At 40.6% G+C, this 16,898-nt stretch overlaps 3 protein-coding genes across 6 annotated transcripts in view; 2 read left to right on the top strand and 1 right to left on the bottom strand.

Annotated features, from left to right (window-relative positions):
- LOC127440778 (gastrula zinc finger protein XlCGF57.1-like) overlaps positions 1-16,898 on the bottom strand; it is a 593,771-nt gene that overhangs the window by 94,160 nt on the left and 482,713 nt on the right. The window lies entirely within an intron of this gene.
- The window catches only part of LOC127440850 (zinc finger protein 501-like), a 224,062-nt gene that overhangs the window by 55,007 nt on the left and 152,157 nt on the right, over positions 1-16,898 (top strand). The window contains exon 1 of one of the 2 annotated variants that reach the window (XM_051697845.1): positions 6,994-7,003. The exons of the other annotated variant lie outside the window; for it this stretch is intronic. The gene's annotated coding sequence lies outside the window, so the exon portion shown is untranslated. Of the gene's footprint in view, positions 1-6,993; positions 7,004-16,898 lie in introns of those variants that run through there. 2 annotated transcript variants of the gene reach the window in all.
- LOC127440803 (zinc finger protein 501-like) overlaps positions 1-16,898 on the top strand; it is a 167,855-nt gene that overhangs the window by 55,371 nt on the left and 95,586 nt on the right. Inside the window, exon 1 of one of the 3 annotated variants that reach the window (XM_051697722.1) lies at positions 11,615-12,056. The exons of the other annotated variants lie outside the window; for them this stretch is intronic. Within the exon in view, the coding sequence (XP_051553682.1) occupies positions 11,963-12,056 (94 nt within the window). The 5' untranslated portion in view covers positions 11,615-11,962. Of the gene's footprint in view, positions 1-11,614; positions 12,057-16,898 lie in introns of those variants that run through there. 3 annotated transcript variants of the gene reach the window in all.

Below are 16,898 nucleotides of genomic sequence, written 5' to 3'. Positions count from 1 at the left end.
CAGCTCTTCAAAAGTATTTATTAAGGAAAATATATACAAAAACTGGGCAAAAACCAATAACTCAAAAACCCAGACTTTAGCCAAAATGACTTGAAACCAAAATTACCCATGGGAGGGCAAAACTCAAATGAAAAAGCAAACACAACAGAAGAAAAACAACCAAACTGAGAAACAAAATCGACAAAGACCAAAACATGACCGATTGGGAAATAAACAGGCTGAAACAAGAGGAAGAATACAACACAAGACAAGAGACACAAGGAGAATATATATATATATATATTAGTATGTAGAAATCAGGTGGGCAAACGATGAGGGCAGGGGGAACAAATGAACAAATGATCAGGCAAACGATGAGGTGGGGCCATAAAATGCACATGCAAAACACAACAGAAAGTAAAAAATTACATAATGTAACAAAAGAGTCAGGATCCTGCCACTAAAGTGAAAAACAAGACTAGACAGAGATGACAGGATCCTGACACTACCCCCTCTCTAAGGGATGACTACCAGGCATCCCAATCGGACCAACAAAAATAAAAAACTAACAAGAATCCACCAAAGAACCAACTAAAGTCCGGGTCGAGAGGGCAGTGCAGGCACAGATCAGGGCGAGGCAGGCCAGAGAAGAGCTGACAGGGCAGGAAGGCAGTAGTCAGACCAGGGGGGCCTAGGCAACTCCAGCCAAAAGGGGGGAGGGTGGGGGACACCAGGGGCAAGGCTTCAGAAAGGGGGTGGGGTCAGGTGGCCTGGGAGGAAGATCCAGGATGGGGGTGGGGTCTGGCGGCTTGTGAGCAGGCTTGAGGTGAGGGATGAGGTCTGGCACCAGGAAGGGGGCGGGGTCAGGTGGCCTGGGAGAATTATCCAGGAAGGGGGTGGAGTCCAGTGGCCTGCGACGAGGCTTGAGGAGAGGGTTGATGTCCAGCAGGGTAGCGGGCCCTGGACAGAGGTTGAGGTCTGTGGCGGCTGCTAGGCAGACGCCAGACAGAGGAACTGAGGTCCCTAGGCCGAAGTTCAGGTCAGTAGAAGGCACTGGTCAGGAGTCAGACTCACTGGCGGATGCTGGCAGAAGGTCAGGTATCCTTGGAACATAGGGTGAGGTCAGTGACGACCTCTGGATACTGGAGAGGCTGGGCAGCAGCCAGAGGGGACTGGACAGAAGCTCCAGTGGGCTGGACAGACTGGATGGTTGCCTCCGTGGCCAAGAGCACTGGCAGCAGCAGGGGAATGGCCTCCGAGGCCGGGAGCACTGGCAGTGACAGGGGAATGGCCTCGGTGACCGGATGCGCTGGCAGCGGCAGAGGAATGGTCTCCGTGGTCAGGAGCACTGGCAGCAGCAGGGGAACAGCCTCCGTGACCAGGAGTACTGGCAACTTCTCCGACAATGTAGATACATTGTGATCGGTTAACACACAAGTACTGTTCAACTCATAAAATCATGACAACCAATTTAAGCTTCAACAACCCTACAAGAAAACATATCTGAAGTGGTTCTGGTCATATCTTTCAGACAGAAGCTTCTCTGTTGCAGTGGGCCAGCACACCTCCGCTTACCTGTGGTATTCCGCAGGGCTTGATCCTCGCTCCAACCCTATTTTCTTTATATTTTATTTTCTTCCTATGGGTGCTATCGTTAACAAATATGGGGTGTCATTTCACCGTTACGCTGACGACACACAGATCTATGTACCTATAAAACGTCATGACAAACAAGCTCTTGACCCTCTCTTAGCTTGTCTGCAGGAACTCAAAACCTGGCTGACAGATCATTTCCTACACCTTAGTGAGAGTAAACAGAAATGATCCTGTTTGGACCAAATGAGCTTAAAATAGTGAACAACATTGATTTAAGTTATTCTCACTCCTCATCTCACTTCTCACACTAAGAACTTAGGCTTTTTCTTTGATAGTAGCCTTAAGTTCGACAAACAAATGAATGAAGTGGTTAGATCGAGTTTTTTCCACTTACATCGCCTAGCTAAAACAAAACCTTTTCTATCCAGGAAAACTTTTGAAACTGTGATCCATGCTTTTATTTCTTCACGCTTGGATTACTGTAATTCTCTGTATTCTGGCCTGCACCAGTCAGCACTATCCCACCTGCAGATGGTCCAAAATGCGGCAGCACGACTTTTAACAGGCAGTCTTAACATGAACACATCACTCCCATCCTGATCTCCTTGCACTAGTTGTGCAAGGAGATTTCGAATTGATTTGAACATTTTAACATTTGTCTATAAATCCTTGAACAATCAGGCACCCCATTATCTCTGTGATTTGGTGCGTCCGCATAACCCAACCAGGTCACTCAGATTCGGGGATCGTGGACTTCTGTCTGTTCCTAGATCCAGAATGAAACATAGAGGTAATCGTGCTTTTTGTATCACTGGCCCCAAACTTTGGAACAGTTTACCGGATTACCTCAGGACCGCCCCCTCTCTATCTGTTTTTAAATCGTTGCTTAAAACATTCTTATTTTCCTTAGCTTTTAATTTACCATAAATCATGGTTAAGCTGTGAAATTGCCCTTCTACCTATGTTTTATTTCTGTTATACTGTCCTGCCTGTGGTGCCACTGTACAGCACTTTGGTCAACAAAGTGGTCAACAGCCATGGTTGTTTTTAAATGTGCTATATAAATAAACGTGATTGGATTTGATATCCAAGCATTATAGCAAGTAAACAACTTCGCTAAATGGATAACAGATATAAACATCCATCCAGACTGCAGCGATGCTGTCCTGAACTGTGACAGTGACTGACTGTGTCCCTAGCTGGAACATGTGACAGCTGGTACTTCTTTCCTGTGTTTACGGACATGACGTAATGACGGAAGCTTGAACAACATAACAGCGATTTCTCGCAAGACCCGACTGCTCAAACTACAAATAATTTTTATAGGCTTACCGTGGTAAATCAGGATAAGGTAAGGACATTGTTTTGGACACTGTTTTTTATGTACTCAATCAATACTGGCAATTTGTCAATTTTTAACCAAAAAAATCTTACATTGTTCAACTTTAATAAAAAATATTATAATCATGTTAAGGCGTCTTTACACAGCTGAGTTAAAGGAATAGTTCACCCAAAAATGAAAATTTGCTGACAGTTTACTCACCCTCAGGCCATCCAAGATGTATCTGAGTTTCTTTCTTCATCAAAACAGAATTTAAGACTTTTAGGATTTCATTTCAGGCCTCCTCCTCTAAACAGTGTACTACGGTCCAAAATGCATATTTATGGTGCATCAAAATAATCCACACGACTCCAGTCGACAAATAAAGTTCTTCTGAACCCAAACGGTTGATTATTTTTAGAAACAAAACAATACTTATATACTTTTTAACTACAAATGTTCGCTTCCATACATCTCTGTAATGCGCGCTCATGAGAGGGATGACGTAAGCTCGTTGGTAAGGTCACACGTGGAGGAGGAGGCGGCAGGTACATCTTGGATGGCCCGAGGGTGAGTAAATTATTAGCAAATTTTCATTTTTGGGTGAACTATTCCTTTAAGGCTGCTCTGTACTGGCTCAAAATTGTGTGTAAAGATGCAATGCCACTTAAAAGCCAGACTAAATTATTCCTGTTCTGACCCACCTCAGCCCCTAGTATCAAAGGCAGTTCTGATGCTGCTTTGGTTCTGTGTAAATGAAATACAGCATCAGAGCAGCCTTGAACTTTGTTGTCGTCATGATAGAGCATTATGTGACACCACGTTAATGTTCGGGTGTGGAAATGAGGCGGGGAGCAGTGACACGCTTCAGGTCAGGCTTTATTCTCTTGTCTCTTTTGTGTACAGTGCAGGTACTTTTTGTTGCTTTTCATTCAGTCAATAATACACTCTCAATATAAACATACATTTCTTCAGAACACTCATCAGATCATAAACACTCAGCAGATCACACACCAACGCTATACACTCATTCCCTCTCTCCCTATCTGGCATGTTTTGGCCACTTTTGAGGCCTCTCCCCACTATCACTGTAACAAGAAACAACTGTTAGAAATCATGTTGATGAGCCACACCACTCCCTCTCTCCCGCAAACAGACACATGACCACGCTCCATCACCACAATATATTTCATAATTATTTTCATAATTAAAAGTATAATGCCATTTTTTTCATTTCATATTTCTATATCCATATTTTTATATTTAAAACATTAATAACATAACAATATTTATGCAATTGCTGTGTAAATGTATTTATGCCACCTCTGAGCAGAAATAAACAGTCTACACCTAAACGCCACTTCAGTTGCAGCTTCTGTGCCCCCTCTGAAGTGAAAAGTTGGCTTTAGAATTTCTTTGAGTGATTCCAAAGTTTTTCTTCCGCAGGTGAAAACTCCAAAAAAGCTGGGACAGAATGAAAAATGCTAATAAAAATAAAAAGGAGTGATTTTTAAATTATATTCACCCTTTGCAATATTGAAAGCACTACAAGTACACATTATATGATGTTTTATGTTATGAATTTCATTGTTTTGTTTTTTTGAAAATGTACAGTAATTTCAAATTAGATGATTAACTTTGGGATAGTCAAGTGTTTACCAGTGTGAAACATCACCATTTCTTCTAACACAACAAGTTTGTTAAATTTAGAAAGTGGAATTTTCCTCCATTCCTCCAATATGCAGGTCTTCATCTGCACAATTGTATGAGGTCTTCACTGCCATATGGTGTGCTTCATAATGTGCCACACATTCTCAATTGGAGACAAGTCAGGACTGCAGACAGGCCAGTCTAGCACCCACACTCTCTGCTTACACAGCCATGCACTTGTAATCCGGCAGTATGTGGTTTGGCGTTGTCTTGCTGTAAAATGCAGGAACATCCCTGACAGTGCTGGATGGCAGTATATGTTGCTCCAAAATGTATACATATCTGTCTGCATTAATGGTGCCCTCACAGATGTGCGAGTTACCCATGCCATGGGCACTGACATACCCCTGGCCCATACAGACACTGGCTTTTGGACCTGACGCTGATAACATATTTTTTTGTGGTCCTTTTCCTCTTTGGGCCGAAGAGCACGCATTTTTTTTTCCAAAAAATATTTTAAATGTGGACTAGTCGGACCACAAAAAACAATTCCACTGTTCTTCTTTCCATCTCAGATGAGACTGTGCCCGGAAGTCCAGAAGTCGGCAGTGCTTCTGGACAGTGTTGATGTATGGCTTCTGCTTTGCACAGTAGTCTTAAATTGCATCTGTGGATGCAGCGGTGAATGATGTTGACTGACAAAGGTTTACTAAAGTAATCCCAAGCCCATGTTCATGATATTCATTACAGATGCATCACGGTTTTTAAGACAGTGATGTCTGAGGGATCAGAGATCACGTGCATTCAGAAGTGGTTTTCGTCTTGCCTTGTACGCACCGAGATTTGACCAGATTTCTTGAATCTTTTAAGTATATTGTGCATTGTAGAGGGTGGAATGCCCAAAATCCTTCCAATTTGTCTTTGTTCTCAAAGTACTGGATTATTTGCTGAATCATCTGTTGGCAAATTGACAAGTCTCGAACGATCCTTGCTCTTGAAGGACTAGGCTGTTTTTGGAGGCTCCTTATATACTTTATATACTTATATACTTATATACACGATTGCCTCACATGTTTAACATTCCTGTTTCATATTGCCTTGTTATTTCAACTCGGCAAATTGTTATTCGACTTAAACTGCTCCTGTCTCAACTTCTTTGGATTGTGTTGCAGTCATCTGATTTGAAATGACTGTACATTAAAAAAAACAAAAAAACAATGAAATTCACAAGGTAAAACATCATAAAATGTGTAGTTGTAGTGCTTTCAATATATCAAAGGGAGAATATTTTTAATTTTTATAATTGTTTTTATTAGCATTTTTCATGCTGTCCCAACCTTTTTGGAATTGGGGTTGTATATTTAAACTAAGAATCAGAATGAGCTTTATTGCCAGGTATGCTTACACATACAAGGAATTTGTCTTGGTGGCAGGAGCTTCCAGTGCACAACAATACAATAGAGCAACAAGACAGAGATAATAAAAATAAATAAATAAAGATTGAATAGAAAATAAAGTATATATAGAATACACAATAAGACTATACACACACACACACACATATATATATATACACACATATATACATATATACGTAGTGCAAATAAAAATCTGTTGTATACAGTGCAAGGGAATGTAATGGCAGAAGAGGTAGTATGTGTGTGGAGGTAAGGGCATGGTCGAGCGCTCGTCTGGGGAGAGAGAAAGTGGTAAGGACATCCACCTGAGATGAATTGTGACTAATTATCATCTCTATGTTCACAGTGAGAGTCGGGGGAGATAAAAAGACGGCCAGTTCACAGAGAGAAGAGAGAGACAGGCAGACCAGAGTCTTCGTGTCTGTTCCCTGAGGGAGAGTCTTGTGTCGTGTGAAGCTGAAAAGCGGCCTGTTTATTTGAGTGACACTGAAGAGCGGACTGTTTATTTGAGTGACGCTGAAAAGCAGTCTTATGTTTTGAATGAGGCTGTACAGCGATTGCTGTTTATTTGTGAATAAAATGGACTCACGTGAACTGTGGAAACTGGTTCCCACTTCCTCCTTTATCTGCCCAACCTGAACCTTTGTTACAATGTGTTGGATAAATATAAACTAAACTGTGAATTGCACATAATTATTGCTCAATGGGGCAGTTTTAACTGTTCATGAGATGGATAGCCTGAGGAAAAAACTGTTCCTGTGCCTGACGTTTCTGGTGCTCAGAGCTCTGTACCATCGGTCAGTAGGCAACAGTTCAGAAAGGTAGTGGGCAGGGTGAGTGGGGTCCAGAGTGATTTTTCCAGCCTTTTTCCTCACTCTGGAAGTGTACAGTTCTTGAAGGGACGGCAGGGGGCAACCAATAATCCTCTCAGCAATCCGAACTGTCCTTTGTAGTCTTCTGATATCTGATTACGTAGCTGCACCTAACCAGACATTTACTGAAGTGCAGAGGACAGAGTCAATAACTGCTGATTAGAACTGTATCAGCAGCACCTGTGGCAAAGGAAGTACAACCTCTGCTGGGACTTTTTCACAGTGGAGCCAATGTGTGTCTCCCACTTCAGGTCCTGTGAGATGGTAGTGCCCAGGAACCTGAATGACTCCACTGCTGCCACAGTGCTGTTTAGAATGACAAAATCTATATCAACCATCAGTGTGGAGAGGCCTGAAAGACATTACTAACTACAAGACACCACCCCTCATCTCTGTGGGGAATCAACAACTGACTGAAGACCTGAATATGTTTTACTGTAGATTTGAAAAGCCCAGTCTCACACTCCACACCCAATCTGACCTTTTTTTCACACAAACATCAACACATCCTGTGAGGTCATGGACAGGCAGCAGCTAGTGAGACTGGTGAAATTCACTTCCAGCACCTATACGATCAGCACTGGCACCCCCCCAGGGATGTGTGCTCTCCCCACTATGCTTCTCCCTGTACACCAAGACTGCACCACCAAGGACCCCTCTGACAAGCTCCTGAAGTTTGCAGATGACACTACTGTCATATGCCTCATCCAAGATGATGACGAGTCTGCATACAGAAGGGAGGTTGAACAGCTGGCTGTTCTAGTACACTCAAAACAACCTGGAGCTGAGCACGCTCAAAACAGTGGAGATGATTGTGGACTTCAAGCGGAGCCAGAATGCCAGAAAATTTGGTCCCTGGATCAGACCCTAGTAACATTGCCGTGATCAGTCCCGGAACATGTCTGTGTGAATAAAAAGGCAGAGCCAATACAGTGTGTGTTGTAGTGATGATGTATTTTTTTATATTGCAGGAAGTGCAATCTCTATGAGTATCATTCTAAGAAATTTGTGAAGATAAATATAATTGTAAATACATTAAGTATATAGTCTAATAAATTATAGACCCACTTAAATAAGAAAAAACCATATACAGTATTTCTGAAGATTTGTAATAACTTAACAGCTTGAACTTGATGCAGCGCTTGCAACCTTATGACCGGCCAGCTGTTTGTTCATACATTTATTTTCTTAACCCTAAAAGGGCAAGAACATAACGATACAGATTTTTATTTTTATTTTATTTTTTTATTTTTATACATGAGGTTTCAAATTTCTGGTTTTCTTCCATATATATATATATATATTTTTTTTTTTTTTTTACAGCTTGTAGAATCATATCATGAAAATAATACCTTGACATTTGCCTCGAGGCTTCTAAATGCGATTGCGGCACAACAGTTATGTTTTATTAGTAAAATAGCCTACTTTTTGAAAATAGTTTAAAAAGTGATTTAAGTATACAAAAAAAAAAAAAAAAAAAAACTGACTGTGCTAGTGCAAAATAAAAAAAGCACCAATAAAGAAACTCCAATTGAATTGTAAGAAATGTCTGATGAAAAAATGCTAAATTTGACCTTTTCTGTGTAGTTAGTTTTCTTTATTTTTAGGAAGGTTGGTACATAAACTACATTACAAAAGCAATTACTGAATCAAATACACATCTTAACTGTTGCAGCGCAAGATGAAAATTATTTGTTTATTTCTTCTATTATTTAATATTAATAATATTGCAATGCACCGTAACACGTTAATATATATATTTTTTTGATGGCTTTCACTTTCAATCTTTATTGTCATTTATTGGTCAAAAACTACTTACATCAAACAATATAAAAAAGATCTTATTAGCTATTTATAAAAGTAGTCTTAAATGAATAAGTTAGATAAAATTGACTATCAAGCAAATCTCACACCGGCACCAGCGCAGATGATTAAATTCATCTATAGTATTTTTGTGGTAAGGTACGAAAAAACGCGGGTTATCAATAAACTTAAGTCGCTGTACATTAGACATCACATCATGATGTCACTTTTGTCTTGGGATTCTTTTTCCGGGATGTGTTTGAATGCAAGCACAGATTCCAGGAAAGCTCGGGCAGTGTGAATGATCAAAATCTCGCAGTCCCAGAACAGATCCAGGGATGACTTTTCCAGGATTCATCCCAGGAGTAAATTCTAGAGACTGTTGTGCATGAAAATCCCAGGAGATCAGCAGTACAGAAATACTCAAACCAGCCCATCTGGCACCAACAATCATGCCACGGTCCTCATTCTGATGGTTGATGTGAACATTAACTGAAGCTCCTGACCCGTATCTGCATGATTTTATGCACTGCACTGCTGCCACATGATTGGCTGATTAGATAATCGCATGGATGACTGTTGGTGCCAGATGGGCTGGTTTGAATATTTCTGTAACTGCTGATCTCCTGGTATTTTCACGCACAGCAGTCTCTAGAATTTACTCCGAATGGTGCCAAAAACAAAAAACATCCAGTGAGCGGCAGTTCTGCAGACAGAAACGCCTTGTTGATGAGAAAGGTCAACAGAGAATGACCAGACTGGTTTGAACTGACAAAGTCTATGGTAACTCAGATAACTGCTCTGTACAATTGTGGTGAGAATGATATTCTGAGATGTGGGTTGGCGCTGTTTTGGAGGCACGAGGGGGACCTACACAATATTAGGCAGGTGGTATTAATGTTGTGGCTGATCGGTGTATAACATATCTGTATTTGTATATATGCTATTTTGTCTTATTATGCATTTTTTATACTCTATATTTTCTATTCATTTATTTTTTTATCTCTGTCTTGTTGTTGTATTGTTTGTGCACTGAAAGCTTCTGTCACCATGACAAATTCCATGTATGTGTAAGCATACTTGGCATTAAAGCTCATTCTGATTTATTCTCTAACTCCTGTTGTAGTAGCTGCTAAGCGTTTCCCACGATAAAGGGTTCAGATTTTTAAACTTTATTAGCCTAGTTTCCATCCACTTTTCACGCTATTTTGTTATCAACAAAGTGAAAACGTGTAAAAAAAATGTTTGCAAAATTTGCCGTCTTTTGCCTGTTTCCATTCAAATGGCCTTTTATCGATAAAAATGGTGTGCATGATGACATTATGCCTAAAAAAACACTTAAGTTTTGGTTTAGCGCAAAAGAAATCTGCCCTGAAGCCATTTCCATTCAGAAATGTGTGTTTATCGCTAATTCGCCTGCCAGATGTCCCTAATCCCCCCCCCCCCCAAAGTTTTGGTAAAATGGGGAGAGTATTGAGACAATTCATTGAAATTAGCCAGCTTACTGTCATTTTAATTCACAAATAAATGCAATCAGAAGATGAGGAATTGCAATCAAAGGGAGCAGTTGCCCTTCTGATAGGACTGTAATATTGGTCCTGATGTTGCGCCTGTTGCAAGTTGCCACCAGTTCCGACCCAAAAGCGAATCGTCATTGTTCAAGCTGGCAACCTGCTCTAAGTAGTGGGGGAAACTTTCAGCCTTAGTATAAGGACCATCCATCGATGTGTATATGCTGTGTGCACAACTATTAAAGAAAAACTGATGCGGTGTAATATCAGGGTTTACATATATGATACATTCCTGTTATTCAATAGGCTGTTTTGAGCAATCATCTAAAGCATCGCCATCTCAACTGCATTATGTCCCACATATTTGTCCAGCAACTTAACGACCAACTGAACTTGATTGTCATCTCAAATTAATTTTAGTGTCATAATGCAATTTACATTTTCTGAAGAAGCTCAGCAAATGCGATCCGAGGTAAAGAGGGTTAGATTTAAAATATTTAAAAATTTTGATGTAAAAGGTTGAAAAGCTCGTTTTCTGAAAGTGAACTCCGCATTGGACAGATAGTTCTGATAATTTATAGTCTTGAAGTGTAGAAAATGTCATTCAGCCGACTTTATTCGTCTACAGAACAGGGTACGGCTAATTTACGTTTGTGTAAAGAAATGTCATATATAGGTCTAAAAATATCTATTTTTTCATTTGGTAATTTATTTTATTTAATACAGGGAATTTTGACAGCATTTTTTCAAAAGCTAAACAATTAAGAATTGGGCTATGTTAGTGTTCCAAAAAGCACACTGAAGCTTTTCTCCTAGTATTGTGTATTTATTTTTAATTTAAAACATCTTTGTGCATATATATATATATATATATATATATATATATATATATATATATATATATATATATATATATATTGTATTATGGGTTAATTCCATGACTGCCGTCTATTATTTTGAATGGTGTGGAAAAGCAACTTTAATAAATAAACGGATGTCTACCATGATTAAATTAATCACAAACAGTGGCCATTAATTTGTTCTCCATGCACTTGTCGTGAATGATACGAGATATTTGTGTTGGCACTCCTGGAAGTGTCATGTTTGCAGCATCAGATATATATGCCGTTAAGATCAATCCATAACCACGTACAATAAATTGGCTTTCAAGGATGTATACCTTGTTGTTATGATTAACACAGGCTAACGATTGAGGTAAACTCTGTCATGTGACAAAACATTTTTGCGTTAATCTTAATTTTCTCGACAAAAAGTGTTTCCAAACGAGTTTTTCACAACATTTGATGTATCGACAGCTTAATTTTGATGCGCTAAAACGTTTTTCGCAAAAACTCCTTGGATGGAAACGTAGTTATTTACCACAAATCACATACTGAATAACGAACACAAGAAAAGCGGTTCAGAAGGTCCCCTCCGAGATGCTGTTGTATGACGTCACGCAAACATGGCGGCGCTCTGAGAGATTTGCAGAGTTATAATAAACATTCACTTTTAAACAAATAAATGCAGCAATGAGTGAAATAAATGTACAAAAGTTTCCATATTAGGTGATGTTTAACACACGTTCGTAGAGACGTTCAAAACTGTAAACGATCTTCTCTATTGATACTCATAATCCTGCAGAAACTTCTGGCATTGTTGTTTTGTTTGTTTACTACATTATTCGAGCATCAGATTCATGTTTATAAATGTCACCAATATTCTCATCATCCTAAAAGAAGACTTGTTTCAACACGAACAGGAATAACTCTAGGTGTTTCAACTGATATCTGCGGGATAAAACATTGTAAAATGATGTTTATTAAAGAAGAGAGTGAGGACATGAGTTATCCAGAATCATGCAGTTCAAATGTCATGAAAAATGAAGATACTGAGGAACAAACAGGTTAGTGTCCAAACTGTCCATTCTTCAGTATTTATTATTGTCTGTTCATGAAGATAAAGCAGGAGGTCATTAATCACTTCACCAATGGGACTGAAAGCGTAACGCTGTTTCCACTTGCATGGAAGAAATCCGCTCAAAACCTCTCACCACGCTAGGGAACAGCTTGCTCTGCGCCGCTGTCAATCCTGGTGCACATTTTAGCTTTTTAAAAATGTTCAAATTTCACATTCTATCCATTTATATGATGTCATGAAATTGCATTTATAATAATGATGCACTGTTTGAACTTTCATACATGTGTTTGATAAAAATATTCTCAAGGATGAAACCTAATAATGAAAGTAGAATTCCACATATAACATTTAATTGTTCCTATATCAAAAGTACTATATGTATGATTGTCTGATTGGTTGCACCTTTGAATATTTATATATATACACATTTATTGCACTTACAACATTACTACATTTTGCTACATGTTGGTTTATATGCCTAATTCAGTATTTATTTTTTTATTTTTTTTTGGACTTAAGATGGCGCCGAGTATGGCTGCTGCGTTGCGAGCTCTGAAACAACATTGTAGTTTTTTGTTTGTTTTGTTTACAGTTCTTATGTTTTTTTGTTTTGGATGTTGTCTGCCTTATTGTCTACAACAGACAAACACATTTGGACATTGGTTCTGCAATTACACACCGTAAACCGGACTTCAAATTCCTCAATGCCGACCCGCTGTTTTCAAACACACCAGCGGAACACTTTGTCTGGGCTGCCCGGCCGCGAAAACGCAGAAGGAAAATGGGAAACAGAGCCGGCGTTCTCATCAGAGTAAGACGTCGCGCAAATCAACCTCCGCTACCCAGTATTCTACTGGCAAATGTTCAGTCTCTGGACAACAAGCTTTGCGAGCTGAAAGGGCAAATCTCTTTCCAACGAGAGATGAGGGACTGCTGCATTATCTGCCTTACAGAAACTTGGATGTCTGCGGAGATTCCAGACTCAGCAATCGAACCCGCGGGGTTCTCCGTGCACCGAGCGGATAGAGCGAAAGACCTCTCAGGTAAAAGCAGAGGTGGTGGTGTATGTTTTATGGTCAACAAATCCTGGTGTGATCAGAGGAACGTACATTCTATTAAGTCTTTCTGCTCTCCTGATCTGGAATTTCTCATGCTTCTGTGTCGACCATTCTGGCTACCGAGGGAATTCACAGCGGTCATTATCACAGCTGTGTACATCCCCCCCACAAGCCGACACAGACCGGGCACTCAAGGAACTGTATGGGATTATAAGCAAGCAGGAAACCGCGCACCCTGAGGCCGCGTTCATTGTGACCGGGGACTTTAACAAAGCCAATTTTAAATCAATTGCACCAAAATACCACCAACACATCAGTTTTAACACACGAGGACACCGGGTTTTGGACCATTGCTACTCTCCCTTCCGGGATGGCTACAAATCCCTCCCCCGCCCACCATGTGGCAAATCGAACCACTCTTCCAATCTGCTTCTGCCCGCTTACAGGCAGAAACTGAAACAGGAAGCACCAACCCTCAAAATGATTCTGTGTTGGTCAGACCAATCAGACTCTATGCTACAAGACTGTTTTGATCACGTGGACTGGGAGATGTTCTAGTCCGCCTCTAATGACGACATCAAGGTGTACGCTGATAGCGTAACGTGCTTCATCAGAAAGTGCATAGAGGATGTTGTTCCGTCAAAAACGATATGGATCTACCCGAACCAGAAACCTTGGATTAATAGCGATGTTCGCACGGCACTTCATGCGCGGACCACCGCTTTTAATTCCGGGAATGCGGAGGAGCATAAACAAGCCAGTTATGCCCTCCGAAAATCAGAGCAGCAAAACGCCAGTACAGGAACAAGATTGAAGGACAGTTTACCACCACCTACTCTAGAAGCATTTGGCATTGAATTAATATCATCACGGACTTTAAAGGGAATAAAAACTCCGCCATGAACACCGCTGCCTCTCTACCGGATGAGCTAAATACTTTTTATGCTCGTTTCGAGGGAAATAACACCGCCCTCGCGGAGAGCTCTCGCGGCTGAAGCTACAGAGGTTAGTTCACTCTCCGTCTCTATAGCGGATGTAACCCGATCCTTCCGACGGGTGAATATCCGCAAAGCCGCTGGCCCAGACGGCATTCCGGGCCGCGTCATCAGAGCGTGCGCGAACCAGCTGGCTGGTGTTTTTACGGACATTTTCAACCTTTCCCTCTCTTTGTCTGTAGTCCCCACATGCTTTAAAACATCCACCAATGTGCCTGTTCCAAAACAATCAAAAATAACTTGCTTAAATGACTGGCGTCCTGTTGCTCTGACCCCTATCATCAGCAAATGTTTTGAGAGACTAATCAGAGATTACATCTGCTCTGTATTGCCACTCTCTCTTGACCCGCTGCAGTTTGCTTACCGCAACAACCGCTCCACTGATGATGCCATTGCATCTACAATACACACTGCTCTCTTCCACCTGGAAAAAAGAACACTTATGTGAGAATGCTGTTTGTAGACTACAGCTCAGCATTCAACACCATAGTGCCCTCCAAGCTAGATGAGAAACTCCGGGCTCTGGGCTTAAATAGCTTGCTGTGCAGCTGGATCCTGGACTTCCTGTCAAGCAGACGCCAGGTGGTTAGAATAGGCAGCAACATCTCCTCATCACTGACCCTCAACACTGGAGCCCCACAGGGCTGTGTTCTCAGCCCACTACTGTATTCCTTGTACACACATGACTGTGTGGCAACACATAGCTCCAATGCCATCATTAAGTTTGCTGATGACACGACGGTGGTAGGTCTGATCACTGACAATGATGAAACAGCCTACAGAGAGGAGGTACACACTCTGACACACTGGTGTCAGGAGCACAACCTCTCCCTCAACGTCAGTAAGACAAAGGAGCTTGTGGTGGACTTCAGAAGAAAAGACAGAGAACACAGTCCCATCACCATCAATGGAGCACCAGTGGAGAGAGTCAGCAGCTTCAAGTTCCTGGGTGTACACATTACTGAGGAACTCACATGGTCCATCCACACTGAAGTCGTTGTGAAGAAGGCTCATCAGCGCCTCTTCTTCCTGAGATGGCTGAGGAAGTTTGGAATGAACCGCCACATCCTCACACGGTTCTACACCTGCACTGTGGAGAGCATCCTGACTGGCTGTATCTCCGCCTGGTACGGCAATAGCACCGCCCACAACCGCAAAGCACTGCAAAGGGTGGTGCGAACTGCCAGACACATCATCGGAGGTGAGCTTCCCTCCCTCCAGGAAATATATACAAGGCGGTGTGTGAAAAAAGCTCGGAGGATCATCAGAGACTCTAGCCACCCGAGCCATGGGCTGCTCTCACTGCTACCATCAGGCAGACGGTATCGCAGCATCAGGACCCGCACCAGCCGACTTCATGACAGCTTCTTCCCCCAAGCAATCAGACTTTTGAACTCTTGATCTCTCACGATCAATATACATCAGCACTGCACTTTATTATCTTATTATCTCATACTGGACTGTCATAAATTATATTCTCTTAACAACACATTGGCAACTGACTATCAACCGACAGCCTGAATGTCAGTACAGTACAATACAACCTACTGTACATTTTATATATACTATTTTTATTATTGTATAATGTGTATTCTATATTGTGTATTGTATAATGTACATTGTATGTTATTATTTGTATATTGTGTTGTGTGTAATTATGTGTATATTAGATTTTAAATTGTGTTGTGTAAATTTGATGTTTATTGTAGATTGGTATAATCATCATCACTGTCACGACTGCTATGTTGCTCGGAACTGCACCCAAGAATTTCACACACTATTGCAATTGTGTATATGGTTGTGTGACAATAAAAGTGATTTGATTTTGATTTGAGTTAATAATATTAAGAAGAGTTTATGAGATTACACCTCTTTCAGGAGCTTTTGATGCATTAATAAGTTTTAGCTCTTCGTGACTCATAACTTCGAAGGACTGAAGTTGTTCATAAGGGATACTATGAAACACTGTCTTCTGAGGTGCTGTGGGAGACGGTTGCACAATTGTAATTTTGTTTCTGATTGTTTAAATTTTATCAGTAAAGAAATTCATAAAGTCATTACTACTCTGCTGCGATCGAATATCTGGTTCGGTCAAAGCTTTATTTCTTGTCAATTTAGCCACTGTACTGAATACAAACCTAGGATTGTTGTGGTTATTTTCTATGAGTTTGCTCAAATATGGAGACCTGTTAGCTTTTATAGTGCATTCACATCATGTCGTAATTGTGAGATTCCGACTTGTAAAACACGTTCACGTATTCATAGAACTAATAATTTGTAAACTCTAAATTCTATGAAAGCTTCAACTTGACTCATGACGTGATGTGAAAAGAACCAATATGGCAGCGGCTGTTTGAAATACCATATTATTATACCATTGTTACCTGGGGCATTTTCTTTGTTCTTAAACATTTTGTAACAACATATTAAGGTGAATTAATGAATTGATGTAGTGATAAATATTTTGCTGTTATCAATAACAAACCCATTTTGGTGTTATGTTTGTTGTCATTGAAACAAATAACTTCTGAGTTCCCAAGACATGAATGGCTCAGAGTAGAACCTCCGAGTTGCCATCCTGTAATTACAGTAATTCCGACAAGATGTGAACTCAGCATTGACACTGTCCTTCCATGCACCATGGAAAAACGTCTAATTTTGCACTGTTCCATTTGCGTTCCATTTTCCGAGCTGCTCTTTTAAGAGCATGAGTGTGATCAACGTACTATGGTGCAGGACTTTTATTTTTATGTAATCAAAGGGGGGCAACACTAT

This window comes from Myxocyprinus asiaticus, chromosome 5 (genome assembly GCF_019703515.2).
Source record: "Myxocyprinus asiaticus isolate MX2 ecotype Aquarium Trade chromosome 5, UBuf_Myxa_2, whole genome shotgun sequence".
Classification (NCBI taxonomy): domain Eukaryota; kingdom Metazoa; phylum Chordata; class Actinopteri; order Cypriniformes; family Catostomidae; genus Myxocyprinus; species Myxocyprinus asiaticus.
This window is presented reverse-complemented; position numbering and strand designations above follow the sequence as displayed.